At 36.7% G+C, this 23,789-nt stretch overlaps 1 protein-coding gene across 11 annotated transcripts in view; it reads right to left on the bottom strand.

The window, feature by feature from the left end:
• Positions 1-23,789, bottom strand: part of QKI (QKI, KH domain containing RNA binding) — a 160,233-nt gene that overhangs the window by 89,557 nt on the left and 46,887 nt on the right. For all 11 annotated transcript variants that reach the window (XR_013534672.1, XM_035297118.3, XM_035297119.3 and 8 more), the window contains one exon: positions 10,306-10,422. Coding sequence is in view for 10 of the 11 variants with exons in the window: in XM_035297118.3 (XP_035153009.1) it covers positions 10,306-10,422 (117 nt within the window). In the remaining variant the exon portion in view is untranslated. The remainder of the gene's footprint in view (positions 1-10,305; positions 10,423-23,789) is intronic.

Below are 23,789 nucleotides of genomic sequence, written 5' to 3'. Positions count from 1 at the left end.
CTAATAAAATATTTACAGTTGAACCTATATGTTTGAATTTGCTTCTAAAATAATCTGGGAAAACAAACAAGCCCATTCAAAAATGGGCAAAGGATATGAACATACACTTTACAAAAGAAGATATACATGAGGCCAACAAACATATGAAAAAATGCTCATCATCACTGGTCATCAGAGAAATGCAAATCAAAACCACATTGAGATACCATCTCATGCCACTTAGAATGGTGATCATTAAAAAATCTGGAGACAACAGATGCTGGAGAGGATGTGATGAAATAGGAACACTTTTACACTGTTGGTGGGAGTGTAAATTAGTTCAACCATGGTGGAAGACAGTGTAGCGATTCCTCAAGGACCTAGAAATAGAAATTCCATTTGACCCAGCAATCCCATTATTGGGTATATATCCAAAGGATTATAAATCATTCTACTATAAGGACACATGCACACGAATGTTAATTGCAGCACTCTTTACAACAGCAAAGACCTGGAACCAACCCAAATGCCCATCGATGATAGACTGGACAGGGAAAATGTGGCACATATACACCATGGAATATTATGCAGGAATCAAAAACAATGAGTTCGTGTCCTTTGTAGGGACATGGATGAATCTGGAGAACAACATTCTCAGCAAACTGAGACAAGAACAGAAAATGAAATGCCACATATGCTCACTCATAGGCGGGTGATGAACAATGAGAACACATGGACACAGGGAGGGGAGCACTACACACTGGGGTCTATTGGGGGGAACAGGGGAGGGACAGCCGGGGGCGGGGTGGGGGGGAAGCTGGGGAGGGATAACATGGGGAGAAATGCCAGATGTGGGTGAAGGGGAGGAAGACAGCAAATCACACTGCCACGTGTGTACCTATGCAACTATCTTGCATGTTCTGCACATGTACCGGAAAACCTAAAATGCAATTAAAAAATAAATAAATACAAAAAAATAATAATAATAATCTGGGAGGCAAAAGGTAGGGAGAGGCAATGGGGAATGAGAAAGTTCCCTCTTGAAAGGAGAGAGGCAATGCTGACCCTGGGTGATGGGTAAATAGGTTATTTACTACACTACTTGTCTTTCCACTGCTTAAAATTTTCCATGATGAAAAGTTAAAAACAAACAACAAACTATACCCATGTTAGAGCTTGTCAGAGAGCTAAGTATTGAACAAGATCAATAAAACAGACTTTTGGAACCCTACTTGTACTTGATTTTATGCCACCAACTGCCAAAGCCACTCTGGTGTATCAATCACAAGACTAAATTAATTTGATCTCTTTCAAAGTGTTGACACAGCAGTAACATATTTCATAAAAATAAAAATTTCTAAGTCCCCTCACCCAAAAATTCAAGAAATTTATTTATTTTTGCATATCACTATGAATACTGTCTTGAAATTTCCTTTAAGTGTACTTTCCTATGACCTAGCATAAAGTCTTAGGCATAAAGCTCTACTATTTGGTGAACAGACATGTTAGATATAGTGAACCCCAAGTTTCTCTTAAAAGAATCAATATGTATGTTCAGCTCTCATATTCTTTAATTCTCTATTTTAAAGTTTAACTTCCTTGTAGATCCAGTAAACTTTTTCCACCAGTTCTAATCAGTAGTTCACCTCTGTTCCCCTTGTCCCCTGTCCTGCCTGACTCAACCCAGTCACCTGCTCTGACCCCTGCTTAGCTGTTCTGACCTGCCTGTAACCATCCTTCCTGCCAAACTACTCACCCACCCCACCACTGCCACTCATACACCTGCTCCCTTTAAAATAGCCAATCAGAATTAAACTAGACTGTGCCATCTAACACTAGCCAATGGGGAAACAACATAGCAGTAGAGGCGACCTCCGTTAGGGCATAAGTACCTCTTAACCTCCTTGTCCAGGTGTATGCTCGCCACTGTTCCATCTGTGAACCGCACTCTTCTATAGAAGTAAATTGCCTTGACGAGGAAATTTAAATTCAAGTGCTACTTCTTTTGTGGCATCGAAAATTCTACTTATAATACATAGGACAGGATGTAGAGTTGGAGGGAAAAAATGCTGATTATAAAGCAGCATATATAACATGATCCACTTAATAAACCAGATGTGTACACATGTATATCTGCATGAAGAACAATCTACAACAAGACATACCAAACTATAAACAAGGGTAGTGTCTAGACTAATGGATTTTAAGGAGTCTTTAATTTTCTTGAGACTGTCTAGGACTTTCTCACTTCTCTAAAAATATAGTATGTGTGTGTGTGTGTGTATATATATATATATTTTTTTTTATTTTTTTTTTTTTTGAGATTGAATCTCACTCTGTCACCCAGGCTGGACTGCAATGGCACAATCTCGGCTCACTGCAACCTCCCCCTCCCAGGCTCAAGCAATTCTCCTGCCTCAGCCTACCAAGTAGCTGGGATTATAGGCATTTGCCACCACACCCGGCTAATTTTTGTATTTTTAGTAGAGACAGAGTTTCACCATCTTGGCCAGGCTGGTTTCAAACTCCTGATCTCATGATCCACCTCCCTTAGCCTCCCAAAGTGCTGGGATTACAGGAGTGAGCCACTGCACCCGGCCATAAAAATAGATTTTAAGCCTAACAAATAAGGCTAAGATATCTCTGCTATAAGAGATATTTAACCATTTGTAATGTATATGAAAAATACCATGTAAAAAAAGTTATTAAATGCTCTACCTAAAATTCTGTAAAACCAAATTCAAGAATCCCACATCTGTGCAATTATACAGTATGACTAACAACATTTCAAAAATCACGCTCCACAGAACACTAAAGTTCTTCAAGGAGTTATAGGGGCATCTTTAAAAACAGAGAGACTATAGTCAAACATATTTGGGAAACAAATATTAAGTTAAAAACTATTACCAACTTATTTCAAAGCCCACTTTCTGACAAGAATGATTTTTACAACTGAATTTGAATATCCAGCGAGAGACAGAAGTTTCTATTTTGTGTATTCTTTACGTAGAAATGAGGAAGAGAATGGGTTACTTCACTTCGTTAAGCTTCCATTTCTGTTAGAAGAGTTTAACTATTTTCCAAGGTTGTCCTACAATCTGAACACCATGCAGCACAGATAGTAAAAGTGGCTGATAACATCTAGCCCAAGCTTGTCCAACTCCTGGCCCATAGGCCACATGCAGCCCAGGACGGCTTTGAATGTGGACCAACACAAATTTGTAAACTTTCTTAAGACATTATAAGATTTTTTTTAAAGGCACATCAGCTATTGTTAGTGTATTTTATGTGTGCCTATGACAATTCGTCATCTTCCAATGTGGTCCAGGGAAACCAAAAGATTGGACACCTTTGCTCTAACCACTGTTATCAGCAGCCCCAGAATGGCTTCTGAGGGCACATCCCTTCATTTTGAGCAAAGAACTCAAACGGGAATCGCTGAGTCTTTGAACATTTCCAGATGATGCAACATCTGACTGATATGGCTTTGATAAACTGCATACATTTTACCCATCAACACATTAGGGGAGGAGGGAGGAAATAAACAGGAGGTGAGGAAGAGCATGGCTCTTCAAGCATGGCTACTTAGTCTCCTCTTGTTTATGAGAAGAGAGATTTCAGAAAAGCTGACAAATTACAGACTGATAAGACAAATGCACAAATGGTGTCCCCTATAATGACCATGCATATACATTCCCGAAGGGTGAACTTCAATGTACTACTTAACTGTCAGGCCAAAACAATCTGCCAAGTACCTAATTGTGTAGAAAACACTATTATGTTTAAATGGCTTACTTTCCATTTGCTACATTAGAACCAGCTGACTCCCACCAGCTTTTAAAGGTGAACCATGCCTTCTAGCATGAATACATTTCTTTTACAACCCTGGATATGGCCTCTGCTACCTCAATTGAAAAACCATAATTACTTCCTTTTCCTAAAATTACTCCTCTAGTATATGGCCATACCACCCTGAATGTACCTGATCTCATCTAAAATGACTTCTCTAGCATTTGTAATCTGCTCAAATCTGTAATCTGCTCAATCTGCATTTTTACAAATTGAAGGTTTATGGCAACCCTGCATCAGACAAGTTTTGTGGTACTCTTTTTCCAACAGCACGTACTCAACTTGTGTGTCCAAGTCATATTTTGGTAATTCTCACAATATTTCAAACTTTGACATTACTATTATGTCTGCTATGGGGACCTATAGATAGTGATCTTTAATACTACTACTGTAATATTAAAACCATGCCCATATAAGACAGCGAACTTAAGCAATGAGTACTGTGTGCGTCTGGACTGCTCCACGGATCAACCATTCCCGTCTCTCCCGCTCTCCTCAGGCCTCCCTATTCCCAGGGATGCAACAATATTGAAAGTAGGCCAATTAATAACCCTACAACAGTCTGTAAGTGTTCAAGTGAAAGGAAGAGTCGCACATCTCTAGGTCAAAAGCTAGAAATGATTAAAGTTACTGAGGAAGGCATGTGAAAAACCAAGATAGGGCAAACAGCTAGACTTTTTATGCCAATTGGTCAGGCTGTAAATGTAAGTAGAAAGTTCTTGAAGGAAATTAAAGATGCTATTCTAGTGAACACAAGAAAGATAAGGGAAACAGGCTTACTTGAAGATGGACAGTTTTAGTCTGGATTTAAAAAAAAAAAAAATCATCATCCACGACATTCCCTTAGGTCAAAGCCTAATCCAGAACAAGGCCCCAACTCTCTTCAATTTTATGAAGGCTGAGAGAACTGAGGTAGTTGGCAGAAGAAAAATCTGAAGCTATCATAGGTTGCTTCATGAGATTTAGTTTAAGCCAACTCTAGAACTTAAAAGTGAAACACCAAGAGCTAATGCAGAGGCTGCAGCAAGTCATCCAGAAGATCTAGCTAAGATCAATGACGAAGGAAGGTGGTGGCTACACTGAACAACAGGTTTTCAATTTAGTTGAAACGGTCTTCTACTGGAAGAAGACGACATCTAAAACTTTCATAGCTAGAGATAAGTCAATGCCTGGCTTCAAATCTTCCAAAGACAGTCTGATTTTCCTGTTGGGGGCTAACGCAACTGTTGACTTTATGTTTAAACCAATGCTGATTTGCCCTTCCAAAAATACTCCGGCCCTTAAAAATTATGCTAAATGGAACAGGTGCAGTGGCTCGTGCCTATAATTCCAGCACTTTGGAAGGCCAAGGGTGGTGGGGGAGGCAGGCCACTTGAGGCCAGATGTTCGAGACTAGCCTGGCCAACATGGCAAAACCTCGTCCCTACTAAAAATACAAAAAATACAAAAAAAAAAAAAAATTAGCTGGGTGTGATGGTGCGTGGTGGTGAATGCCTGTAATCCCAGCTACTCAGGAGGCTGAGCACGAGAACCACTTGAACCCAGAAGGCAGAGGTTGCAGTGAGCTGAGATCGTACCCCTTCACTCCAGCCTGGGCGGAAGAGCAAGATTCTGCCTTTAAAAAAAAAATTATGCTAAATGTACCCTATCTGTGCTCTATAATAGGAACAACAAAGCCTGAATGTCAGCACATCTGTTTACAGAAAGGTTTACTGAGTATTTTAAGCCTACTGTTAAGACTTACTGCTCAGAAAGAGATTCCTTTCAAAATATGACTGCTCATTGTCAATGCATCTGGTAACTCAAAACCTGTGATGGAGATGTCCAAGGAGATGAACACTGTTTTCATGCCTGCTAACACAACATTCATTCTGTAGCCCATGAATCAAGGAGTAATTTATAGACTTTCAAGCCTTATTATTTCAGAAATGTCTTTCGTAAGCCTATAGCTGCCAAAGATAGTGATTCCTCTGATAAATCTGGGCAAAGTATATTGAAAACCTTCTGGAAAGGAATCACTATTCTTAATGCCATTAAACACATTCATGATTCATGGACAGAGGTCAAAATATCAACATTAGCAGGAATCTGGAAAAAGTTGATTCCAACCCTTGACTCTGAGGAGTTCAAGAGTATGGTGGTGGAAGAAACTGTAGATGTGGAAACGGCAAGAGAACGAGAATCAGAAGTGGAGCCTGAAGATGTGACTGAATTGCTGCAATCTCATGATAAAAATTGATCAGGAGTTGCTTCTTATGGGTGAGCAGAGAGAGTGATTTCTTGGGATGGAATGTATTTGTGGTTAAGATACTGTGAACACTGTTGAAATGACAATAAAAAATTTAGAATATTACATGAACTTAATTTAAAAAGTAACAGCAAGGTTTGAGAGGACTGAGACCAATATTAAAAACAGTTCTCCTGTGGGTAAAATGCTATCAAAGAGCACTGCATGCTACAGAGACATCTTTTGTGAAAGGAAGAGTAAATCCATGAGGCAAACTTCATTGTTCTTATTTTAAGCAACTGTCACAGTCACCTCAACCACCGGTAACCACCACCCTGGTCAGTAGCCATCCACTTCTAGGCAAGACATTCTACCAGCAAAAGATTCAAACTTTGCTGAAGGTTCAGATGATTGCATTTTTTAAGTGATAAAGTATTTTTAAACTAAGGTGTATTTTTTTTTTTGAGACAGAGTCTCACTCTGTTGCTAGGCTGGAGTGCAGCTGGCGCAATCTCAGCTCACTGCAGCCTCTGCCTACCGGGTTCAAGCAATTCTCCTGCCCCAACCTCCCGAGTAGCTGAGATTACAGGCAGGCACCACCATGCCCAGCTAATTTTTGTATCTTTAGTAGAGACGGGATTTCACCATGTTGGCCAGGATGCTCTCAGTCTCCTGACCTTGTGATCTGCCCACCTCAGTCTCCCACAGTGCTAGGATTACAGGCATGAGCCACCGCACTCGACCGGTATGTATATCTTTTAGACATCAGGCTGTTGCACACTTAACAGACTATAATACAGTATAAACATAACTTTCATATGCTCTAGGAAACTAAAAAAAGGTGTGACTAGCTTTATTGCAATATTCCCTTACTGTGGTGGTCTGGAAACTGTTTTGTGTCTTTTTGTAAAATGAAGTGACAAATGGGTGGGGTCCCTGGATAGTCATAAGATCAAGGCTGATTGCCAGAGAAACCCCAACCAAGTGAACAGAGAGCCGAAACTTTCAGCCTCATTTCCCAAGCTCTAGGGAAGGGAGAAAGGCTGAATGTTGAGTTATCACCAACGGCCAGTGATGTAATCAGTCATGCCTACATAATGAAACCTCCATTTAAAAACAAAACAAAACAAAAAACAGAAGGACAGGGTTTGGAGAGATTCCAAAGAGCTGAACAAACACATGAAGGTACCTAGAGGGTGGCACACTGGAGAAGGAATGAAAGCTCTGAGCCCCTTCCCACATCTTGCCCTATGTATATTTTCCATGTGTTTTTCATCAGTATTCTTTGTAACATCCTTTATAATAAATAAGTGTTTTTCCCTGAGTTCTGCGAACTACTCTAGCAAATTAATTGAACCCGAGGAGGGACTTGTTGGTCAGTTAAAAGCACAGGTCATCACTGGGGCTTGCAGCTGGCATTTGAAGTGGAAACAGTCTTACAGGTCTGAGCCCTCCATCTGTGGTATGTGACATTATCTCCAGTTTTGAATTGAATTAGAGGACATCTAAATGGTGTTTCCTGGAGATTTGTTTGGTTTGTGGGGAGAAACCCCCACATATCTGGTGTCAGAAGTATACTAAGTGGTGTGTGAAATGGTAGTCAAAGTTTATAATACTCAATATTCAAGTTGTTCTAATATGTCTAAAATTATCACTCTTAGAAATGGTTCATAATTAACAGCTGGTATACCACAGATAGAACTCAAACTTCAGTTTCAATTTTCTTTTTTCCCAAGACAGGGTCTCATTCTGTCACTCAGGCTGGAGTGCAGTGGCATACAACCACAGCTTACTGCTGTGTCAACTCCTGTGCTCAAGCATCCTCCCACCTCAGTCTACCTAGAAAGCTAGGACTACAAGTGCATACCACCATACCTGGCTAATATTTTTAAGTTTTATTGTAGAGATGGAGTCTCACTATGTTGCCCAGGTTGGTCTTCAACTCCTGGTATCCTCCCACCTCAGCCTCCCAAAGTGCTGACATTACAGGTGTGAGCCACTGTGCCTAGCCTAGTTTCAAATTTTGACTGCCACATTTTGGCATGTGACCTTTGGCAAATTACTCAACTTCCCTGAGGCTTTGGTCTCTTCATTTACAAAACAGTAATAATAAAACTTGGCTGGTACAGACAAGTCTTTCATAATAACAATCTAAGAGAATGAAAATTAAAGTGGCATATTAACTTAGTTGCTTAAAACCAGTAGCTTAGTATCTTACCATCTTCCGCAAAGCATTAGCAGTACATAGCATTTATAATTTTCTTTATTTACCAAACTTTTTCAGGAAACAAGAGGGAAGGTGCACCTAAGCCTTTCATTTATTACCTCAACTGCTCTCTCTTTTCACAAATACTTTTTTAAGTGCCTACACTCTGTGCCAGGTACTCACCAAACACCAAGGAAACAAATACTCCATAAAATAGCCATAGTAGGCTCTCACTAAGTTTACCAGTGTAGGGAAGAATTCAGACCAGCACACAACATTCTCATCATAACATTTTTGTTAAAAGTAAAACAGGCAACCAGTAAATTTTTTCTAGCTTTCTTAGTACATACATATGACGACTCTGTAGAAAAGCTTAAAGCGAATGGCTTTTCCTTTTGAACTCCTGAAATACATCTGAATGAGCTATCTTTATTACTTACATCAATACTTCTTTTTGCTTCCATCTCTTTTCATGTTCTTTACCAAATAGCCAAGCATTCCATTCTGACTTTACTTTTATCATAAACACTTATAAGAGTACAACAGTATAACCACACAGTTACAAGCTCTAATCCTAGTTGTCTGTGATTATTTGAAAGAGTGAGCAAGGTGAGTAGAGGGCCATTACTACAGAAATCATAGAAACTCAAAAGAGGGGAAAAAGTGGTTTTGTTAACTGGCTGACAGAATAGCTTAACTGATGAATATGTAATAATCTTTTCATGCAGATTTATATATCTGTCAGTTGCCAAGACTTCATTCATTTTCCATAGGCAATTAAACTAGTATTACTTAATGCCCACCTGATCCTAAGTCCAAACATCAGAACCAAAACTTTATGGCAACATTCTTTTGAAAAGATTATCACTCAGCTGATTCAAAATATGCACAAATTTTCATAAGATTCTAATAAAACATTTAGGACAACATCTAAAAACGCTCAAGGAGAACTCACAGACTCCTAAGAAAATACCTTTAAACACAGCTGACAAAGAATAGGTTATAAGACTTTTAAATAATCAATATTATGACAACATTCTGCCCAAATTTGGCAACTAAATCACTGATGAGGAGCAAAAACGAATGAGATCCAGGCACCCTATGTGAGGGCTTAAAAGATACAAGGCAGAGGGTTCAGAAAACAAGTTTATCAGTTACCCTGTGGGTTTGGTGTTCACTTCGTTAAGTTCCACAAAGCGATTCAGTGCACATGGTATATAACACAGCTAACCACAGACTATTCCTAGATAGCCCCTTCGAGTCCAGGTATTTTAAAAAATAAATAAATAAATAAACAAATGAAAACAAACCTTCCTAAAACATTTTTAATCTTTGGCCATCAAAATCAATTTTTTTTAATCTGCCAATTTGTACAAGGATAGAAATTCAAAAGTATCCCGCCTCACAGTATTGCTGGATAAAACAAACTAGGTAAATAAAATCTTCCTAACAATAATATTTAGATAGCTGGGTCTTTACTAATTAAACCAGCAAAAGAAGAAATATCAGGAGAAACACACACACACACACACACACACTCTCTCTCTCTCTCTCTAAAACAATATACTCTAAAATGTGTTTAAATCAACACAAAATATTGGTGAAACCCAAAATGTATCTAATATGGCTAGTGACAGCCTTCCTTTTAATAGACTGCTATCTTCTAACACTCCCAGTAATTTGACATACATCCAAAGTTATTTGACAATTCTTAAATCTCATCAAAGGAAATATTTTAGATTTTTCAAACTTTTAGTTATATATGTTTATACAACATTACTGTCTAATTTCCAAATCAGCAGCTTCCCAAATGTAAATAACAAAGTAAGGTAACATGACAAACTGATACTTTAATTTGCTAAGTAAAAGATAATAATTAACAAGGGAAAATCAGACAACATCTTCAAAAAGTTTAAAAGTTCCTGACATGGAGTATAGTGTTTTAGGCACAAAAAAAAAAAAATCTGGAAATTTGATTATTAGGAGGATGTAAAAGTATAGTAAGTTATTCACATAAAGACTTGGCCCATTTTCAAGGACTTACCTTTTTTTTATCCCTCATTGAGCCTTTGCCTCGGACCATTATTTTACATCCCGTCTCTGCTTCAAGTTGTTTGGCTGTAAGTCCTCTCGGTCCAAGAATTCGCCCAACAAAATTAAACTGAAAAAACAAAAAAAAGGTCACCATACATTATTCACTTGTTGGAATTACAGCTCTTAAAATATAACGTATATCTATATTTACTTACTCAAGTTAAATTTCTTTTTAATACTAAGTTGAAATAAAATCTAAAGCCCTTATGAATTTCTTGCTAAGTCTCAGGTCTAATTACAATAGCTCATTGTTTAGCACTACATTTTCAAATGTATTAACACAAACTATGAATTGGGAACAGTATACAGCTAGAACAGGTACAACTATCCATCAACGCATAGCCTAAAACAGAGAATATTAAGAATTTGACAAAATATCAGATGCCAGCCAAGAATACAAGTCCCTTCCACAAAATTCCTAACTGTCTCTTTGTAATGACAGTGTTGAAGAAATTGTTAGCGTCTGTCCTTTCTACTGAAATCCTTGGGGGGAAGTCTTCTTTTATTTACCTAAGAAAAGTTACGTTTTCTCCAAAGCAACTGTTCAGAGAATTCTGTAACTGAAAACTATGGGCGGGCTATGCTAAATGTGTCCTAAGAGTACATATTCCTTTCTACCTTTAACTTATAAGAACCTTAAACTCTGAATATCACTAAATGGGACGGTGATATCAATAATTATATAAATAACTGTACAATAAAAAATTAAAAAATTACCATCCCTCAACAGAAACTCCTAGTATTCATATATACAAGTTATTTCTTTAAGGCCAATAGGAGGAATAGGATGAATAGTGAACAGTAAATTTTCCTCATTTGTATGTCATCTGCATAAAACACCAAAATATAAGTGTTTGTCATCAGTTCCACAAAAATCCACGGTGGTTTTCATTTATTTATTCAATCAAATAGGTACTGACTCTTATGCATATGGTTCCTACTTTTTTCTTGCATTTATTCAACTGTTAGTACATCATTAATTAAAGTAACATGCTAGAAAATCCACCGCCATCAGTTCTAAAGAAGCTGCAATCTTCTGTACTCCACTGGCTCTACTTTCGCATTGCCACATCTTAGAAAAGTGATTCTCAAATGAAAAGTGCTAGGCAAAATGCCCATATTGTTTGAACAAAGTCTCTGAGGGGATTTTCATACTTCTTTCACCCTATGTTGAGACTCACAGTCTGATCTATAAGCACTTAATTTAGCTCTTCAAGATCCTAGATTCTGAAATTTGTCCATAATACCTCTTTATATTCAAATAAAGCCCCTCATCTTTGCCCAGTGCTTCAGTATACAGTTAACTTTACCTCTTTACCCTACTAAACCCCCACCATGACACATTTTAACAAAGTACTTCAATTTAGAAACTCATCAACTTAAACTTCCCAATCCCCAATTTAAATAAAACTCAAGTAGTATACTACGATTATGTGTTTAAACTCTGAAAGCACATAGATTCTAGCTGGTATTCAAGCTTAAATATGAAGACAGTAATAAGGAATCTGAAAATCGGCTGGCTCGGTGGCTGTAATCCTAATTCTTTGGGAGGCTGAGGTGGGTGGATCATTTGAGATCAGGCATTCAAGACAAGCCTGGCCAACATGGGGAAACCCCATCTCTACTAAAACTACAAAAATTAGCCAGGCTTGGTGGTGCACACCTGTAATTCCAGCTAGCTGGGTGGCTGAGGCATGAGAATTGTCTGAACCCAGGAGGTGGAAGTTGCAGTGAGCTGAGATCACACCACTGCACTCCAGCCTGAACAATAGAGGAAGACTGTGTCCAAAAAAAAAAGGAATCTGAATATCAAATCAAATCAGCCTCAATTACAGAATGGGGAATAATAGTATCTGATAGAGCTACAGTGATTTGCATGTGCAGATATATATGTGTATAGCACAATACACATACAAGGTCCAGTGAAAAGTCTGCCATAGTAGGTAAGAACCTACCTTTTTTAAGAAAATACCTCAGGCTCTTACTCTTAATAAAGTTTGGAATGTCATTTCTAGAAGATGTGATCAGTAGCAAATTTGCCCTACCGATCTCCAGAGAGACTTGACATGCAGACATTAGGTTTTGCAGAAAACAAGAATAAAAAGGTGGAAATAACACATAGAACAACTGACCATCACTGCCCACAGAACACCAAGAGCCAGGCATTTGACTCGTAGGTAATGGGCTAGTTTTTTTCTCTAGAAAAATTGAACTACTCCAGAGAAAAGAATTCTGTGTTCCATTATATGATTTCCATTTCAAAGACTGGTGCTTTAGGTGGTCACCCCAAATTAAGGTTGGCAGTGAAAGAGCCTATCTATTCATGAACACAAGCTCCTAATTACAATTTTCATTGTTTCACACTGAAACATCTATCATGAGATACAGGACAAGATAAGGAAGCAGAAGAAGACTAACCCTTGCGAAAAGACTGCAGGGCAAAAAAGATAATTTATTTTAAAAATCTTTAGTATGTAGTACTAAATTATTTTCTAAAATAGTTGTACATATTTTTATCCCAGCAGAGTAGTATGTATTTACATAAAAATTTATTTGGGCCCACTTCCTCCTCTCCAGTATTTATTATCAGTGCTTTTATATTTTAACCATTCTAGTGTATGTATTAAATGCTTCCATTACCATTTCTCTGATTACTAACAAAGCTGAGCATTTTTTCAGGTTTGTTGGCCATTTGGATATGCATTTTTTCAAGGACACTTGAAGTTTCCTATATTTTCCCTATTGTATTCTCTTTTCCTTATTGATTTCTACTTTGTGGTTATACAACTGGCAAGTATTTTTCCCCTCCTGTGGCTTGTCTTCTCCCCTTTTAATGGCTTCTTATGATAACTGAAAGTTTTTTATTTTAATGTAGTTCAAATTTTCAATATTATCTTCATGGCTAGTGTTTTCTGCGTCCTGTTTAAAAGAAGTCTCTGCCAACCCCAAGGTCACCAAGATATCCTCTAGTGTTATCATTTAGAAGCTTTATTGTTAAGTTTTTCACATTTACATCTACAATCTACCAGGAATTGATGTCTGTGGATAATTTTCTTTTTCTCTCGCATGAATATCCAAATGTTATTGAGAAGACTGTCCTTTTCCAATTGCTCCACAGTGTCATAAATATTTATCTATACAATCACCACTCAGTTTTGGGGGCGGGGGGGCTGGTTCCAGGTCCCCACACAAATACCAGAATCCACAGATGCTTAATTAAGTTCCTTATATAAAATGGTCATATCTGCACATAACCTATGTACAACCTCCAATATAATTCATATCATCTTCAGATTACTTCAAATACCTAATATAATGTAAATACTATGTAAATCACTGTTATGCTGTATTGCTTAGGAAATAATGATCAAGAAAAAAATGTTTATTTCAGTACAAACGCAGCCATTTGAGTTTCTTCCCCTAAATATTTCTTTAATCCAGATTTTATATTCCTTCATATGTCAATTTTTAAGTTGTGTCCATTTTGTCTAAATTTTCAAATTTGTTAAAGTATATTGTCTAATTTTATTTTTAATACCTGTAAGATCTGAAACGATGTCTCATTTTTTAATTCTTGACTGGCTACCTGTATCTTCCTGTTTCTTGATCAGCCTTCACAACCGTTTTAAAAGAACCTGCTTTTGTTGACTGAGGTAGACTGATTTCAAAAATGGTCACAATTCTCTGCCCCTCACTTTGTCCATGCCATCTGCAAAGGGAATCTGTACCTCCTCCCATCTCTTGCTTTGGCCAACACAATGGAGAGGTAAGAATGATATGCCCAAGTGTCAGTCTTCTGTGGTTCTACTCTACTCTGTTAGAGCCCTTTTCCCCCATGTAAACAAGCTTCGACTAACTTGTTGGGGAATGAAAGCTAGTGGGCCAGTCATCATCAATACCTGCAATCAGGCAACTCCCAGAAATAGAACCACTTAGCTGACCCTACAGCTGACTGGAAGGACTCAGGAACTCAGTAAGTGGTTTACTTAAGTTTTAAGTTTTTGGAGCAATTTATTATAATGCAGCTATAGCTAGCTAATATATTGAATTATTTGATTTTGTGTTTGTCTTTAATTGATTTCTACTCTTCATTTAATTATTTCCTTCCTTCTATTTCCTTTGTTTAATCTGCTTTTCTTTTTCTAATTCTTTGAAATGAGTACTTTGCTCACTGGTATTCCTTCTTTTCTAACATATACATCTAAAATTTTACATATACCTCTAAGCTGGCTTTAGTTGTATCCCACAAAGTCAAGGTAACTTGAAATCTACTAAAGATTTAAATATATATTATTCTGATTTCAACATATAATTTCCTAGTTATATTTTAGTTTTGATTTCTAGCTTCCTATAGTGTAACTGGCAAACGTATTATGTATAATAGCCATCCTTTAATATTTGTTCAGACTTGCTTTTCAGCACAGTATATAGTCAATTTTTGTAAATATTCCACAGGTGCTTAAAAAGAATGCAAAGTCAGGTGTGATTAAATTTTATCTGTTTCTCCTTTAACTTCTATTTTTGCTGTATGTGTTTAAAGGCTATTATAACCAACCCTTAACAGAGATCTGAACTATGTGGGTCTACTTATACAGATTTTCTTTCCATAAGTATTACACCAAGCATGACACCCCTCCCACCTCTATCACCTCTTCTGCCTCTGCCACCCTTGAGATAGAAGACCAAACCCTCTTCCTACTCTTCCTCAGCCTACTCAATGTAAAGACCACCAAGATGAAGACCTTTATGGTGATCTACTTTCACTTAATGAATAAATATATATTTTTCTTTCTTATGATTTCTTAAAAATGTTTTTCCTATGGCTTATTTTATTGTAAGAATAGAGTGTGACATATGAAGTCTGTTGATAAACAGGGATTTATGTTATTGGTAAGGCTTCCAGTCAACAGTAAGCTATCAGTAGTTAATTTTGGAGGTAGTTAAAAGTTATACGTGGATTTTTGACTGCAAAGGGGTTCAGTGCCTCTGACCCCCATGTTGTTGAAGGACCAACTGTGTATCTTTCTGTCATTATGAAGTGGCCTTCTTTATCTCTAATGATGCCTTTTGCCATTAAGTTTATACTGATACTAATAAAGATACAATTTTTTATTAATTTTTCATGTCTTTTATTGATACCATTACTTTCAAACTTTTGTTGTTCTTATATTTAAAACAGGACTCCTATAAAAATCATCAAAATGATTCTTCATTGAACTTTAAAATGTCTTATTTTTAAAGGGCACCTTAAAGGTTCTTTATATACTGTCTCTTCCGGATTCCACTGTTACTAATAGAAGTGAACTGAGCTTTCCCATTACTCCTCTGAAAGTGATCTTTTTCTCTTCTAGCTGCTTTAACATTTCCTCTTCATCATTACTCTACAGTAGTTTTACTATGATATGCCAAGGTGTGGTTTCCTTTACCATGTTTATCAGTAAGTATGATAAATATAAAGAAAACCAGAGTTTCATAAATCTGTGACTTTCTTTCTTTGGTTTTATAGCTCTGAAACATGCTTTCTTCATACTTGCTTCTGCCCCATTCCATTTCTCTTCTTCTAATACAATTATATATATTAAATTTTCTCACTATATTCCTTTTACTTTTCAAACTCCCTTCTACTTTTTTCCATCCCCCTGCATCTCAACACCGAGCTTTCTTCCAGTTCACTATTTCTCTCTTCAAGTGCTTCTAATCTTTGTTAAACCCACCTGTTGTATTAATAGTAGTAGGTAAATAATTTTCTGGTTTTTCTTTTATACCTTCCAATTCTCTTCCTTTTCTTCTGTCTCCTCCCACACTGAAAACTTACAGCTTTTATAAAAGTCTGCGTCTGACATTCTAAAATCTACAGTATCATTGTATTTGTTTCTACTGTTTTTCAGATTGTTTCTTCAGATTTTTGTTAATGTCATCTTGTCTCCCTGTGTGCTTATTTTCTAGTGTTTGCCAGACAATATACTTATTTATAAATAGCTTTTAAAAGTAAGGCCAAAGACAATGATATTTTCCTCTGGAGAAGATACATATCAGCTTCTGCCAGGCATCTACTATTACTAGCAACCCAGGATCAATGCAATTTCATTTACTGAAATTGACAATTTTGAGCTGAGATACCGTCTCTGTGAGGACCTGCAACCTCCTGGTTCATTCTTACTCCTAACGTACATACCCATCTATGTCCCTATACCCAAGCAAAAACTAGGCTGGGCATGGCAAGGGAGGTTCACACAGACAAATTATATAGACTCTAAACCCAGTCCCCCAAAGCTCAGCTTTTCATCTGCCCTCTCCAGATTCCGCAAACATACTCAATAGAAAAAGAGATCCCCCAAAACAGGGTTATATCCTTTTCATCTCACCTCCTGAAGATCCTGAACTAGTAATTCTTCATGATCCTGCTGGATCTCTGATGTGTTCAGTTGTTTTCTTCCTATTGTATCCTATTTTACTAGAATTGCTCAGCTAGTCTGCATTACCTTCTCAGTCCTTAACAAACACAAGTCTACTGGCACTTTTTGAGCAGTTGCTTTTTCATATAAAGAGGTCTAGAATTGACATAAAGTAGTATGGTGTAACAATGTGTTGAAATGAGGATCTGAAGGAAAAAAAAAAATAGAAAATCTATCAACACGCCTGGCCTCATGTTCATCTCCAATAAGCTCTTCCTACTTTTCTACATCACCACTTAACCAGTTTATATACATCACAGATTACATTAAGTTTCACTCCCCAGCTCCTCCAAACAACCTGGACAGAGATAATTACCTTCACATCCTATCACTCACCCACTTTGTTTTTCAGTAAAATAGAGAACAGCCTTTCATTTTCAAATTCAATTCAATAAAACATTTATTTAGGGCTTATCGTGTGGCAAGGAGTGAAGTAAATGTGAAGGACTGAAAATAAAGAAACTGCTCTCAAGAAGTCTGTGAAAATGTCTCTACTATATTTGTTCCCTTGGCTATTTCTTTAGATAAGTAACCTTGCCAGCTACTCTTCAGGAGTACCTGTACTCTATACAGATCTTTTTGCAAATTGTCACATACTTGATACGCATTATATAGTTTACATATGGCCCAAAAATGTCTGGAAAATGCATTAGGAATGGAGATACCTGAGTACAAATAACTAATATATAATTGGTTTTGACCCATACCCTTTGTGAAACCACCTGTCCACACTTTGTGACCACCTACAGAGCCCTGTTTGGCGTACCCTACCCTTTTCATGTGTTAAACCTCCTTGGCTGGAACCACATCAAGATACATAGAAAAGGGCTTCTACCACAGCTAATTAATCCTCACACTTACTATTTACTAAATTAAAAATGTTTGTAAAATAGTTTTATTCACAGCATTAAATCTGTGACGCAAAATTTTACTAACCTTAAAAAATGAAACAATCACTATTGCCCCAAGAACCCACAAACAGAAACTGTCAAGGTCATCCTTCTCAAAATGTTTTAAGTAGTGAATGGAAAAAAAAAACTAATCATAGCAGCTGCTTTGTCTACTGCAACCAATTTCCAAGTTAATATCATTTGCCTTGCATTAAAATTCATACTGTGTTGATTTATCACGCCAGTTCTGCAGCTTCATTCAATTAAAACAATGTCACAACACTTTCAAAGAAAATCATTTCAACAGCCTGAGCTAAGTGCAACTTTAAAGACCAAAAGAAGTAAGAGAAAAGGGCGAAAAAAAAGATATTCATTAACCCTACTGCTTAAATACAGACCTTCTCTGTGGCTCACCAATTATATTTCTGCCAAGTGGCATGTGAATTTACAAAGAAGAGGTTTAACAACAATTATGTCTAATGCTATTCATTGCTGCTCACTTCATTTTAAATGGAAATGATAGATTTTTCCCAATGCCAAAATGTAAAGCATTATAGAAAACCCTTCCATTAACCTTTTTAAAATTCTATAATTAAAGATAACCTCCTGTAACACATTATCAAAATAGATAACTAATAAAAAATGGATTTCTGAAAGCATATCAAAAGAAACACTTCTAAGACTTATAAAGTATAATCTCTGCCTAAAATTTGGGAGGAAGGGGGGACCAAGATTTCATTTAAAAATGTACTTTTTTGGATTGCTTTTTGCACAGGAGATTGATAATCTGTTTTTAAATATTGTGTCTAGTTATTTCTAGGGTGATTTTACTAGATGCCTTACAAATCTTCCATTGTTTCATATAAGCAACACAGTGGGTATGAAACAAATACATTCACAGAAGCACACACATATGTGTATTTGTTAAAGTCTTTCACTTAGCAAAAGACAAAATATGGACCACACTCAATCTAGTCAACATTAGTGAGCCTATCTTATACAAGTATATGAGAGAAGAGTGTGTCTATCAGCAACACAACTGTTTTTAATTAAAAATACAGAATGAATACGGATGCTCCTCAACTTACAATAGAGTTAAGTCACAATAAACCCACCATTAAGTTCAAAGTTCAATTTTAAATGTATGATTTTTTTCAACTCCAGTGGTGTTATCTGGAGATGGCCCCATCAAAAATTGAGAAGCATACTGAATACCTATCACTTTTAAACCTGTAAACAATCCTAAGTCAGACCACTGTAAGTTGGGGACTACATATCAAAATATCTGTGTTTTGGGGGGAAACAAGCATCGTATGCCTTGCTACCTTCATATTAATTCTTATAAATTAATAAGTGGCCAAATATATCTCCTGGAGAAATAGCTAATTTATGAAATAGAATTAACATTACAGGAACCATCTGGCAAGACTTTTCACATATTGGGCCTTTATAAACATTTTGGTTCAGGGCACTCATGGCACATGTTACATACAAGTGCTGTTTAAGAAAAGGCTTCTTATAAGGCTGTGTAAAAACAAATAAAAATTTTATACTGCATGATACTTCCATGCTGAAATAGAAAGTAGAAATAATAATTGTTTTGTTTTTTGTTACTCTGTCCTTTGGGATTTATCCTGGGAACAACCAGTCAGGCTTATTATTTGAGAAATTTCTAAACTGTATGAGTTCCGGTGCTGCATATGACTTAAGAATTTAGTGACTGAATCCCTCCCTCCAGCTTTACTGAGATATAATGAAAAAGGTTTAACTTGTGATGGTTTAATATAGGTATACATTGTGAAATGGTTACCACAAAATCAAGCTAATTAACATATCTATCACCCCACACAGCTACTGCATGCGTGTATAAGTATGGTGAGAATTCTCAGTCATGCTTAAGCACCTTTTCATAAGCCTTTTGGACATTTGTATATTTCTTTTGAAAAAATGTCTACTCAAGTTATTTGCCTATTTTTAAATCAGTTTATTTGAATTTTTTGCTGTTTCATTGTTTTGAGCTGAGTTGTTAATATTGGGCTATCTTTTGGCTATTAAACACTTATCAGATATAAGGTTTGCAGGTATTTCCTTCCATTCTATAAGCTGCCTTTTCATTTTGTTAACTATTTCTTTGCTGTGCAGAAACAAGTTTCTTTGCCATACAGAACTACTTGATATAGTCCCGTTTGTTTATTTTTGCTTTTGTTGCTCATATTTTTTGGGTGTTAATATCTACAGAAATCATTACCAAAACCAAACACTTTTTTAATTCAGTGTTTTTTCCTATATGTTTTGCCATTTCAGAGAATTCATTCAAGTCTTTAATCCACTCTGACTGTATTTTTATGTATGGTGTAAGATAAGAGTCCACTTTCATGTTTGGAATGTGAATATCCAGTTTTACCAGCACCCATTATTGAAGAAACGATTCGTTCTCCATTGTGCAGTCCTGGTACCCTTGTCAAAGATCAGTTGACCATATATTCATAAGTTTATTTCTGAGATTCTATTTCATTGGTCTATGCATCTGTTTTTATGCCAGTAGCAAATTGTTTTGATTAATATAATTTGAAATCAGGAACGACAATGCCTTCAGCTTTGTTCTTTCTAAAGATGGTTTTGGCTATTAGATGTTTTTTGTAGTTCCACATGAATTTTAGGATTGTTTTTTTCCTATTTCTATGAAAAATGCCACTGGAATTTTGATAGGGATTGTACTGATATATAGATTGCTTTGGGAAGTATGGAAATTTTAACAATAGTCTTCCAATCCATGAACACCAAATATTTTTCCATTTATTTGCATCTTTAATTTCTTTAATTAGTGTTACAGTTTTCAGGGAGCAGATATCTTTTATCTCCTTCGTGTTATTTCTAACTATATTTTTCTTTCTGATGTGACTATAAATGAAATTGCCTCTTAATTCTTTTTTTTTTTTTTGAGACAGAGTTTTACTGCTGTCACCCAGGCTGGAGTGCAGTGGCACAGTCTCACAAGGCTCACTGCAACCTCCCCATCCCAGGTTCGAGCAATTCTCCTGCCTCAGCCTTCCAAATAACTGGGACTACAGGCATGCACCACCATGCCTGGCTGATTTTTCTGGTGTTTTTAGTAGAGACGGGAGTTTCACCATGTTGGCCAGGCTGGTCTTGAACCCCTGATCTTAGGTGATCCGCCCACCCTGGCCTCCCAAAGTACAGGCGTGAGCCACCACGCCTAGCCTCTTAATTTTTTGAATAGTTCAAGTGTATAGACAGAAAACTGATTTTTTTATCCCAGAACTTCACGGAATGAACAGATTTTTTTATAGAGTCGGGTTTTTCTACATGCAAGATTATGTCATTGCAAACGGAGATAATTTTACTTCTTCCTTTATGATTTAGATGTCCTTTACTTCTTTCCTTTTTCCTTTTTTTTTTTTTTTTTTTTTTTTTTTGAGATAGTCTTGTTCTGTTGCCCAGGCTGGAGTGCAATGGCACAATTTCAGCTCACTGCGACTTCCACTTCTTGGGCTCAAGCGATTCTTCTGCCTCAGCCTCCCGAGTAGCTGGGATTACAGGCATGCATCACCATGCCTGGCTAATTTCTGTATTTTTTTTTTTTTTAGTAGAGATGGGTTTTCATGTTGGCCAGGCTGGTCTCAAACTCTTAACCTCAAGTGATCCACCCACCTCAGCCTCCCACAGTACTGGAAATAAGAGGCATGAGCCACCACTCCTGGCCGCCTTTCTCTCTTTTTCTTGGTCTAAATGCTCTAAATAGAAATTACCATACTCAATGGAAATGGGAAGGGTGGGCATCCATGTCTTATTCCTGATCCTACAGGAAAAGCTTTTAGCTTTTCACCATAAAGTATGATGTTAGTTGTTGGCTGTCACACATGGCCTTTATTATGTTGAGGCATACTGCTTCTATACCCTACTTACTTAGAGATTTTATGGTGAAAGGATGTTACATTTTCTCAAATGCCTTTTTTTTTTCATCTTTTGAGATGATCTTATGGTTTTTAATCTTTCATTCTGTTAATTTAGTGTAGCTCAGTTAATGACTTGCACATGTTGAACCATTTTTACATTCAAGGGAAAAATCTCACTTGACCATGGTGTATGCTCCTTTTAATATGGTGTTCACTTCAGTTTGCTAGTATTTTGTTGAGGATTTTTGCATCTGTTCATCAAGGATATTGGCCTGTAACTTAATTTTCTTATAATGGTCCTTATCTGGTTTTGGTTCAGGGTAAAAAGCTGGCCTCATAAAATGAATTTGGGGAGTGTTCTCTCCTGCTCAGTTTTTTGGAAGTTTGAGAAGGGTTGGTGGTAATTAGTCTTTAAATGTTTGGAGGAATTTGCCAGTGAAGCCATCTTGCTCGCGGGCTTTCACTTGTTGGGGGGTTTTCGCTTAATAATTCGATCTTCTTACTCATTATGGGTCTGTTCAGATTTTCTGTTTCTTCATGATGTGGTCCTAATAGGTTGTATGTTTTAGGAATTTATCGATTTCTTCTGGTTTTTAGTGCTTTCAGTTCTTCAATTTTTTGGTATATATTTACTCATAGTCTCGTATGATCTTATTATTTCTATGGTATCAGTTGTAATATCTCTTCTTTCATTTATTTTGACTTCTTTTTCTCTTAGTCAGTCCAGGTAAAGGTTTGTCAATTTTGTTTACCTTTTCAAAAACCAACTCTTAGTTTTGTTGACCTTTGCTGCTGTATTCCTGGGCCTCTCTTTCATTTATTTCTGCTCTAATCTTTATTATTTCATTCTTTCTGTTTAAGCCTCTGGCACCCGGTATTTCCAGGTAGTTTCCCACCCATTAAAAAAAAAAATCCCAGGAAATTTTTACTGTAAGAATGAAAAATCATTATATAATTTCACTACACAGTTTCTTCTATGGACTATATATTGTGCAAGGCATCATGGATTTATTTAAAAAAAAAAAAACCGAAGAGTAAGTTCCTGACTTCACGGAATGACCTGTAAGACACAGGCAGATCACTATATACCATGTGATAAAAGCTTAACAGCTGGATGGTACAAAGTGCTCTAAGAGGGGAAACAACTGTCTGTAGGAGTCAAAGCACAGAGAGATAGCAAAAGAAACACTTGAGCCCAATATTGTGGGATCGGGGGAGATGGGCATGTTTGGTGGAAAGGAAGAAAAAAGAAAGAGGTGTTAAAGGAAAGAAAAATTACAAGTACGTGCCATTTTTACAGAAGAGTGGATTGCTTAGGTGGCTGGAACACATGGGTAGCAGCAAAAATAAAGGCCTGAAAAGTAGTCTGGGAGCTTTTAAAAGGCCTTGTGTATATGGTATTGGACCTTTTGCTCTCACAAATATTGTCTTCTGCCCTTGCCATAAAACTCTTGCTGAATTGTATTGCTTTCATATTTTTATTAACTGGTTAATCTTTTGTTTTTCTAATTGTTACTTAGCATCTGGAGTGATAATAATCTATCTTTTTCACCTGAATTTGTTTTGAATAGTTTTGGCTTATTATCCAGTTATCTCTGTGCTCAAAGAATGAGTCACCATAATTTAGGATATCCAAATTCACATACCACAGATTTCAAATTTTGGTTATAACTAGTTACTAATTTTCCCTTTTGCTGGTGGTATCAAATGGAAATATCATGAGTGCAAGGACTATGTCATTCAGTATTTGTTAGGTGTTGAATATGCTGCAGTATGTTTTGAGTGTTCAAGTCACTTGATCCTCAAACCCACACTGCACAGTGCTTACCAGTACCACCTACATCTAATAATGAAAGGTTACAACAGTAGTCCAAATCCTAGAACACCTAGATTGATTCTAGAGTTCAGACGCTTCTTAATACAGTATAATGCCTTTCTTCTAAAAACCTTAAACACATACCCTGATAACAAAAATTCATGCTTAGTTCTCTCATTACTGTTAATCTTTCAAAATGTTTAGTACTCAATTTATAAAAACTCTATTCAAATCCCATTTACTTTCAGAATTAGTCCAGTGTGTTTTTATAATTTTTTCCCACCTACATACATCCCAAACGTATCATTACTACACCATTTTAGATAATCATATCTTGCTTTCTCAATATTATCGTA

This window comes from Callithrix jacchus, chromosome 4 (assembly GCF_049354715.1).
Source record: "Callithrix jacchus isolate 240 chromosome 4, calJac240_pri, whole genome shotgun sequence".
Taxonomy (NCBI): domain Eukaryota; kingdom Metazoa; phylum Chordata; class Mammalia; order Primates; family Cebidae; genus Callithrix; species Callithrix jacchus.
This window is presented reverse-complemented; position numbering and strand designations above follow the sequence as displayed.